Below are 9,962 nucleotides of genomic sequence, written 5' to 3' on the forward strand. Positions count from 1 at the left end.
AGGAGGTGAGTGATGAAAAAAACAAAACCAAGAAACGAACAATGCAACATAGTGTCTAAATTAAAATGTAAAAAAGCAGAACCAGAAAACGGACACTGCATTGCAGCGTCTGAGTCAAAATGTTAAAAAACAAAACCAATAAATGGACGCTACATTGCAGTGGTTGAATCCAAATGTAAAAATAATATAAAAATAGAACCAGCAAGTGAACACTACATTGCAGTACTTGAATTCTAATGCAAAAATCAGAAGTCGTGCGACGTGTGAGGCTAGGAGTTGTGTGAGAGGGAAAAAAAAATACAGAATCAGGAAATGGACACTGCAACATAGTGTTTAAATTCGTATTGACCTATTCCAAAATATAAAAAGTATGAGAAAGGGGGTGTCATTAAGTGGGTACCAGCAGTAATGACAGATTTTGCATTTTTTGGTTGTCTTAAATGCATTTAAATATTATAATACATAATTGATCTATTTATAATTAACATAAATATTGTTATATTTGGTTCAATAAAATGTTATTGATATATTGTTAATATTATAACTTTTTATTGAATCACACTTTAAAATATATGGCTCATTACTCTACACAAAACAAATCACAGTTTACACAAAGGTTTGTTTTTGTAATTTTAATGAGTTATATGCTCAAACTGTGATTTGAAGATAAATAAGAATGAGTGCTTGAGAAGTTCATTGCGTGATTGTCTATTGTCACATGCTAAATTCATACATGTTATGAAACGTAAACATTTGTATTCTAACATTTAGATTGAAACTGTGTAAATTAGTGTTGTTAACCAATTAACCTCCAACATTTATGGGTTCGTTTGAATATATTTTTAAAATGATATAAAGCGTTTTTAAATAAAATGTTAAAAGCACTTTAAGTGCTTTCTACAAAAAGTATCAGTTATGTGTTTTTTCTAGGAAACACTTTAAGTGCTTTTCAAGGATTTACTAGCATTTTTATTAATGATTGTTTTCAAAATATTTTCACCAAAAACGCTTTCAATTATTTTAAAAGCACATCCAAACAAATTCTATGACTTTTGCAAGTTATGAAAGTAGAAAAGCAAAGGGTAAACCATGAATAAAAAAGAGTTCAAAAGGGTAATGCTAAAGAGACTAAAATTAGAAACAAAATTTGTAAAATAAATTATGTGTCATTAATAGAAATGAACACGTTAAAAATAAAAAAAATAAAAAATAAAAAAGTTAAAAGGATGCTGCGATTGCAAACAACATCAGATAAAAAGAGAGGGCTGCTTTGGAGAGGGAGGGTAAAACTTAAAAAAAAAAGTGTATTACGAAGAAGCAACAATTCGGCCAAAATCAAATCGAAAAGCAAAATCGTAACGAGAAAGAGACACACGGCACCCACAGTGATGAGGGCGATGAAGTATATAAAAAGGGTGACGACGTTTAACACTCCTCAAGGCAAAGGCAAGGGCAAAAGCGCGGTGGACAATCTCCTGAAACTAAGCCGTATTAACGCTCTGTTTGCGCTCTTCTACTTGTTGCACGATGACTTGGAATTTCAATTCCTGATTTGCTTTCGCTAATCTCCAAAATTCCCCCAATTTTCCACATTTTGTGTTTTGTTTTCTTCTTTAATTTTTTTCATCATCTCGATACGATTGCCGACTGCTTCCACCAACCCGGAAGGTCTGCATCTGCGTGCCATTCGCTCTTTCTTGCTTTTTATTTGTTTATTTATAATATTTTCTTGAATAAATTTGAATTGGATCGGATCTTTGGTTACCCTATCGAAGCTGGAAAGAATTATACGACTAATATCTGCATACATGTATAAATCTGTCTGTATTTTGGGTTTTTCTTTTATAAGGAATTACTTGGTAGCATAAATAATTGGATATTGTGTTATTATATGAAGAGAGAATTTCTTTTGAAACTTATAGACAGAAGAGAACCACGCTGGCATCCATGGAAAATGGTTTGCTTTGGCTTTTAATTTAATTTAGTCAAATGGGTTTTATTAGTTTACTTATTTCTCCATCATCTTTTGGTAAAACAGAGCTTTGCTGAAACACTGTGTTTCCTTTAGGATCAGAAGGGACTTTTGCTTGGCTGCTAAGGTGAATTTGGCCCTTTTGGAAAGTACCCCTTTTCCTGTTACTGTACTGGATCTTTTTTTCCTTTCGTTTTAGATTTTAGTTTGGTATTTTACTAATTAAGTTTTTCTCTAAATTGTCTATTGTGTAGTGTAGGTACTTGCCTTCATTTACAATCTACAGTCAAAACATTTCATTTTGTTCCATTAAAGATGAATATTCGCGTCATCTTGAAAACGTAGGAGCATGTAGCTGAATCTGCAAGCTATACAACATACTATATTTCTGATTGCATCATTGACTTCGATTTACAACCATCATAACCCTTTCATCATTTCCTCTTGATGTTAAATGCATGCAATTCGATTTCCTCTTTAAATAGTGGAAGTCAAGTTTTTTATTTCTTCGTGTAGGTACTCTGGTATCTATTTCTTAGTGGTTACCAGTACATTAGATTGATGTGCGATGCAAAGATCACGTAGTGCTCTTTTGAACAGAAGAGCTTTAGCGATCAGCGGAAGGAGCCACTTGTATAAGGTGTCTCTGTCTTTCGTTTTTGTCCTCTGGGGGCTTGTCTTTCTATTCAGCTTATGGTTCAGTTGTGGACACGGATACAAAGGTAACCACTTTTCTAAATACTCTTTATGTTCTTCTGTTGACTCCTCTTAGAAACTGTTACTGAGCATTTGAAATGACTTCTGGAGCTCTAATATGTTGGATCAACATTTTTTGTTGGGTTGCAATACCACTTCTGATGCTTCGAATAATGCAGAATCTATGCTCACTTAATCTTGTTTACCTGAAAATTAGCTCGTAGTTACAGCACATATCAATCTTTCTTTTCTATTTTCCTTTGTTTGGGTATCAACAATTCAGCATAGTAATGTAATATGTTGTCGTGTTGTGTGCTACGTTTCTACTTTGGTTGTTCAGTTAGTCAGCTATGATCTTGGTTGTGATGCACTGAGAAGTCTGTTTCAGTTTCTGGTGCTTCTTTGCTTATAATTTTAAGGCACATCTTAAACAAAGCTGTTGAAAAAACTGATTTATTATGTTGAATATAGTTTGCACATGCAATGTTAAAAGGAACTGTTTAATAGTTTTTGACATTGAATTGAATACATGATTTCATAGACCCAGTCAAATTAGTAGAGGTTCTATGGGCTCAAAATTATGTGCAGAGAGGTGTTTTGTGAGGATTAATTTCCAAATAATAAATCCCCATATAAATAGTTTTGCATTTGAAGAAAGAGTGAGGAAGTTTGGGTTTAAAAATAAAATGTGCTATGTTGGACAAGTTGGAACTTGCAATTCAATATCTGCAAATTTCAGTTGCAAGTCTATTTTTATTTTTATCAAATAGGTAATACGCATGGCCACTTTAATCAAATGAATTGTAGCTAAGGTCGTTTGCTCTTCCACAAAGACAAAGAAGGCTTGGGTTTGAAACCCCATTCCTGCTTAACATCAGTATTTTTGCGCTCAAGGAAATGTTGTGGAAGGTTTCTGCAGATAGCAATTGCATGAATATTCCTGAGATTAGAGGGCTTGCAGTTTTAACAAGCTCTGAGATATTCTGATAAAATTTTAGCTGAAATTCTCTGTGATAAAATAAATAATGGACTGTACCCATTGTGTGGACAAATGAGTTCATTGAAGAATTATTGCCTGTAATTTTTATATTTAAGACATAGTCTGAATGACGATGTTGATTTTATAGCGACAAAACCAGAACATTATTTTTTATAATTGGCGATGCTAGATTAAAATAAGAGAGTGACTCTTATGGCCTTGTATTGATCATACTGTTTTTCGCTCTTACTTTGATATTAATATGGTCAACCATGTGCATGCTTATGAGCTATTTTAGTGGTCAACTATGTGCATGCGTATGAGCTATTTTTCCTATTTTTCTGTTTATTTAGATGGATCCACTGTATCTCCACTTGGTATATCAACTTGGGATGAAGCTAAGCTGGACCGTGATGAACACTATGATTCTGTAAATATACAAAAAGAAACTGATTTTGTCTACTCTTCTGGTGGTGAATGCACAAATGGGATTGAAACTGGTGGTTTAAAGGGTGAGTTATCTGCTATGGAAAGAAGTAAACAGCATGTCTCAGCTGAAGGAAGTAGACAGCATGCCTCAGCTGAAGGAAGTCTACATCATGCCTCAGCTGAAGGAAGTATATTTCATGACTCAGCTGTGGGTGGGCAACCTGAGGTGGTGAACGCTGGTTCAGGTGCAAAATTTGAAAATGATGCTCTAAAGAATCGTCGCTTGCCACGTGCTGTGCCTCTTGGTCTTGATGAATTCAAAAGCAAAACATTTAGTTCCAAAAGTAAATCTGGAAATGGTCAGGCTGAAGGCATAAAACATAGGGTGGAGCCTGGTGGTGCAGAGTACAATTATGCGTCAGCCGCAAAGGGAGCCAAGGTCTTGGCTTTTAACAAGGAAGCTAAGGGTGCCTCTAATATCTTAGGCAAAGACAAAGACAAGTACCTTCGCAATCCATGTTCTGCAGAAGAAAAGTTTGTCGATATAGAGCTTTCCGAAGAAACCTTAGTAGATTCAATTGAAATAGCTAATCTTGAGCACTATTCATCTAATTTAAAAGATTTTGAGGTGCTCGGCAGTTTGGCTTATCCAACTAATGAATGGGTCTTTCTTGGGAATGGTACTGCTGCAAATAATAAACTTGTACAAAGGTTTGTTCTTCAGCAACCCAAGTGGGTGAGATATATTAAGTTGAAACTTTTGAGCCATTATGGTTCAGAATTCTACTGCACGCTTAGTATTATTGAACTCTATGGAGTGGATGCTGTTGAGCGAATGCTTGAGGAGTTGATTTCTGTTGAAGGCGGCTCATTTGTTACTTCAGGAGCAGCAGTTGACCAGAAACCTGTGCCCTCCCACCCGGACTCCCCTGAGGGTGAGGAATTGTATCGTGATATGGTTAAGGAATTGGAACCCCAAGATGCAGCTGGAGGGTCTGAAGTGAATAATAATATGATGAATAGTGAAGTGCCTGATCCTGTCAAAGAAGTTCATCAACAAGTTAATAGGATGCCTGGGGACACTGTTCTAAAAATTTTAATGCAGAAAGTTCGTTCATTAGATTTTAGTTTATCAGTTCTGGAGCGATACCTAGGAGGAATCAACTTCAAAATATGGCAGTATTTTCGGAGAATTTGACAAAGATTTGGGAGAGAGAGATATAGATTTAAAGAAGATCAGAGAAGACATAAGGAATCTTGTTCAAAGCCAGCAAGTCATTGTATGTGAAACTTCTACTTTGTAGAATTTTGACTAGTATTAGATTTATTATGCTTCGTGTTAATATTGGTAGTATCTTTCTTTATTGGTAGCATTATGCATTTTACTTTTCTAATGGTTTATTGTCCTCGCAGGCTAATGATGTTGACAATCTTATATCTTGGCAGTCCCTAGTTACCATGCAATTGGATAATCTAGTCAGGGACAATGCTATCCTCAGGTCAGAATTTTTTTTTCTTGAATATTTCTTTCTGAATCCGTGCAGTGTTGAGCTGACAGAGTAACAGTTTTTATTTAAAAGCCAAAAGTACACAAAATGAACAAGAAGTCCACCAGTACAACCAAGAGAAAACAGAATCAGCCTTACGCTGAAAGAAATACGACAAGACCAAACCTGATCTCCAATCTGATAAAATATTAGAGAAGGAATACTCCTTAAACTCTAAAGCACTACTTGCCCACATGGAAGCCCAAAAATGAACCTTATCCCACAAACAGTCAATTCATCAACAGGCTCATCCTAAGAAATCCACTTGTTTAGCTCTGCCCATAAAACCCACAAGACTGCCATTATAGCACTTCTCTAAAGTTTTCAGAAAACTCTGTTTTGAATCTGTATATATCTTTAGACATTAAACAGTAATTCTTTTAGTTTGAAGTAAATATTCAATGGGAATCAGTCAAGTAATATTCAATGTGAATTAGCCCAAGTAATATTCAATTTAAATTAGTCAAGTAATATTCAGTGTGAATTAGTCTTGAGTGTGATAATTATTTTTGAAGCAAGTTAATTTATATACAAGGAGGAGGCAACCTTGTGTTTGTTTTCAATTGTGTTTTTCACCAAATATATGCAAGTGGAAGCAACCAAAAGAAAAGATTTATATATTATTGCAGATGAGTACTTGTTATGACAGCTAATAAAATTTGTTGTTGATTTTGCAGATCTGAGGTTGAAAGGGTGAGGGAGAAGCAGGCATCTGTAGATAATAAGGGTGTCATAATATTTCTTATATGCATAATTTTTTCATTGTTAGCTCTTGTGAGGCTTTTCACAGAAATGGCAGTTAGTGTTTGTATGATGGCATCGAGTGTTGATACGACGACAGAAAAGTCGAGGAAGTTTTGTTGGACGAGTTCTTCGTCCTGGATTTTTTTGCTTGTGAGCTGTATCCTTGTCCTATTTATATTATCATTATAATCTTTGGAGCTTTTCGGCATTCTTTGCTTGTGTTAATTCCTTTTACTACTTTGTAATGCATCCAACATTACATTTGATACGTGTTGGGTGAGTGTGATTTGTAGGTGAACGTCGATTAGCAACACCAACCAACCCCGCATAGGCGCATAACAGCTTTTCTTTTATGCTTCTTATGGATTACACTGTGTGTGTATGTTGTGTTCCTTTCAAGTGTAAATATAAGGATAGTATAATGGCACACGTAAGGGTGTCAAACCACAGAGATTGATTAGACCTCTACAAATTACTAACTTTATGTGAACCCTAACTAAACAATAAAACTAACAAATTGAGTTTGGATTTTGATTTGAGAAGTAAAGTAACTTAAAATGCAAGAGAATGTAAATATGAATAATAGAATGATGCATAAACGATGGGAATGGAACTAGGGATACTGATTTCACCATTACAAGCCAATTCCATAAAAATTAAGTCAAAGCACATTCAACTCTCCAATTTGCAACTAGGGTTCGTTTTACTCATTTATGATCATCCATTTGATGTGTGGTTGTGATCGAGTACTCCTAATCTGCAACCTAGTTGTGATGTTCAACTTAGATTACCAAATAAGAATCCATTAAGACAAGAAAACTTCAAAGAACCAAAGAAATTACATCGCAGGATGTATGCATAGCAGTTTCTTCATTCATTCACATGTCTACCACGATTAAGCATGATGTGTACTAGAACCTTGATTAAATAATATGTAAGATACCCTAACGATGATCAAACATTAAGATAAACAAACAAATTGAACTATAAAATCAGTGAATGAAACAAGAAAACAGATTGATGACTCGAATACTTTAACTTATAACATAGAATAGTTTTGCAAGGCCACATCGAAATCCCCAGCTATGAACTTAATTACACAAAGACACCATACGCAAATGCCAAAGATAGAATTCGCCTCAACTCTAGTCTTCACAGATATCACTCAAATTTTCACTTAGATCCTAAGGTGTAGTCTCTCCACAAATACATGTGAGTGAAATTATGTAAAAAGGATTAAAAAATTCTCACATCTGAAATATGAAATAAAAGCATGATTTCTGAATAGATCTCATGAAATGAATTAGATACTAAGAATATGGATATCACACGTACTTACCAGTACCTATGAATACATCCCCAAAGATTCACAAGGTTGTAATGTAAGGCTTAGGCTATGGGCTATGAAAGAAAGGATAGGAAATACTAGAGCTTGGGACATACCAAAGTGACTTTGTTATCTATATGTGTCTTCATCACTTTAGTATTCCCCAAACTATAAGGTATGATTGTAATGGGCTAAGATGGGTAGAGTTAGGTGTGGGTGATGAAAGAACTAGGCTAAAAGTGTTTGGCTACAACACGGGTGAATGGAGCACACAAAGGGATGGAAATTAGGCCTTTAGTGGTTAAAACATGCATAGCCTAACATCATCTCAATGAGTTCATTCATAGGTGATAATAAACACATGATATCTGCAACATAGGATTATTCTTAGCATTCAATCAAAGAGAAATAATGAGATCATTTGAAGTGAGTCTAAAAGAAAAAGATAGGAATAGAAACACTTTGAACCCTCTCAAAGAAGCAAATAGGCTCAAAATAGCTCACTAGGGTAGTCTCCACTATTCTTCTTCCAAAATTTGCGCATGGTACTTTAACCATAATAATTCCAAGAGTAACAACTTTGTAAAAGAAAATAAGATACAAAACTTTTTCTTGACAACACTATAGTTTTGTTTGTAACATAGCCCTCATATACATTCACATTAGTAAGCAAAAGCAAACTTAACCAAAACTAAAAACAAATGAAAATTTTCAATCCCACACCCCAAACCTAAACTAAACATTGTCCTTGATGCTTAAAAATGAATGGAATGCATGCAGTGCAAATAGGCAGAGTGTGTGGAATGGAGATAAAATAAAACTAAAAGACACAAATAAAAGGAAAGAACACAAACCCAGCTAGGTTGCCTCCTAGCGAGCGCTTTATTTAACGTCTAGGCAAGACGCAATGAGTATGATGGATGCACCTAGGGTGGCAGGAAGTCAAGGTACCTTCGAACCTTGGTCGGAAGAAGTGGTTTCTTTCTAGGGACTTTGAATATGGGAATTTCTACAAGGACTTGATTGTGATGGCGTTTTTGTCTCTCCTTGTGAATAAAATGCAAGACCATATCCTCTTCCTTTGTTTGAGATGGCAGCAAGGTCTCGTTATCGAACTTCAATTCTTTTCCCTCTTGAAATGGCAGCAAATCATCTTCCAAATACTCCAAATATGGCACATGAAAAGATGTAAAACAACATGGAGAATCTGATACAGATTTTGAAAAACAATCAATTGAATTAGAAGATAGAGGAAGAGCTTCAAACACTATGTCCGGCAGAGTTTCACCAAGCACATCTATGGGTGGCCCATCATGTTGTTGTTTGACAAATCTCCCTGGAAAAGGAATTGGTGGAACATATGGCTTGGGAGGAATGTAAGGTTCTTCATCTTCATAAAGCTCAGGAACCTCACTATGAAAATATGCACATCAAGCTTCCTTTGGTTGTTCATTCTCCTCTTGATCATCACCACCAGATTGATGTTCATTTAACGCTTGGACAATCTGCCCCAATTGAATTTCCAACTTGGTAAGTGCAGTGGAGTGTTCTTGAATCATGCTACTTGTTGATTGTTGAAATTGGAAAGTGCTTCGAGCAAATAGCTTCAAAGTGTCCTCCAAAGTAGTGTCAAAAGATTCCTGCTGTGATGGAGGTGCAAATACTTGATTTGGAGCATCTATGTTGTTCCAAGAGCCATGATCAGAGTTCCTCCAGGGCTATTTGTGTTTGACAATGGTTGCAGTGGCTCTTGGTTAGAGAAACACATGCGGTGTGAGTGCTCTCGAACAAATGTAGGAAACTCATCTCTCTTTGGGCAGAATTGAAGAGGATGACTAGTTTTAGCACATAACGGACATTCACCGTACATCTCTCTATACCACCTGAAATCAAACAACATAAATTGTAAATTAAAAATCTAAACTAAGAAAAGAAAAACAGATAGGTTTATAAAGCAAGCAATTATAGGGGAGTGAAATCAGTCCTCGACAATGGCGCCAAAATTTTTTTGTGTTCCTTTCAAGTGCAAATATAAGGATAGTATAATGGCACAAGTAAGGGCGTCGAACCACAGGAACTGATTAGACCTCTACAAATTACTGGCTTTATGTGAACCCTAACTAAACAATGAAACTAACAAATTGAGTTTGAATTTTGATTTGAGAAGTAAAGTAACTTAAAATGCAAGAGAATGTAAATATGAATAATAGAATGATGCATAAACGATGGGAATGGAACTAGGGATACTGGTTTCACCATTACAAGCCA

The 9,962-nt window shown here is 35.4% G+C and overlaps 1 protein-coding gene across 1 annotated transcript; it reads left to right on the forward strand.

Annotated features, from left to right (window-relative positions):
- The first annotated feature begins 1,256 nt into the window (after positions 1-1,256).
- On the forward strand, positions 1,257-6,575 carry LOC103939873 (SUN domain-containing protein 4). The gene is given in 6 exon segments (XM_048575929.1): positions 1,257-2,099; positions 2,489-2,694; positions 4,001-5,229; positions 5,231-5,356; positions 5,490-5,575; positions 6,301-6,575. Coding segments are annotated over 5 exon segments (1,851 nt in total). The 5' UTR covers positions 1,257-2,099; positions 2,489-2,540; the 3' UTR covers positions 6,557-6,575.
- Positions 6,576-9,962: the final 3,387 nt, after the last annotated feature.

This window comes from the organism of the source record quoted next, unplaced genomic scaffold (genome assembly GCF_019419815.1).
Source record: "Pyrus x bretschneideri cultivar Hongxiangsu unplaced genomic scaffold, Pyrus_bretschneideri_v1 Contig81, whole genome shotgun sequence".
In the NCBI taxonomy this organism is placed as follows: domain Eukaryota; kingdom Viridiplantae; phylum Streptophyta; class Magnoliopsida; order Rosales; family Rosaceae; genus Pyrus; species Pyrus x bretschneideri.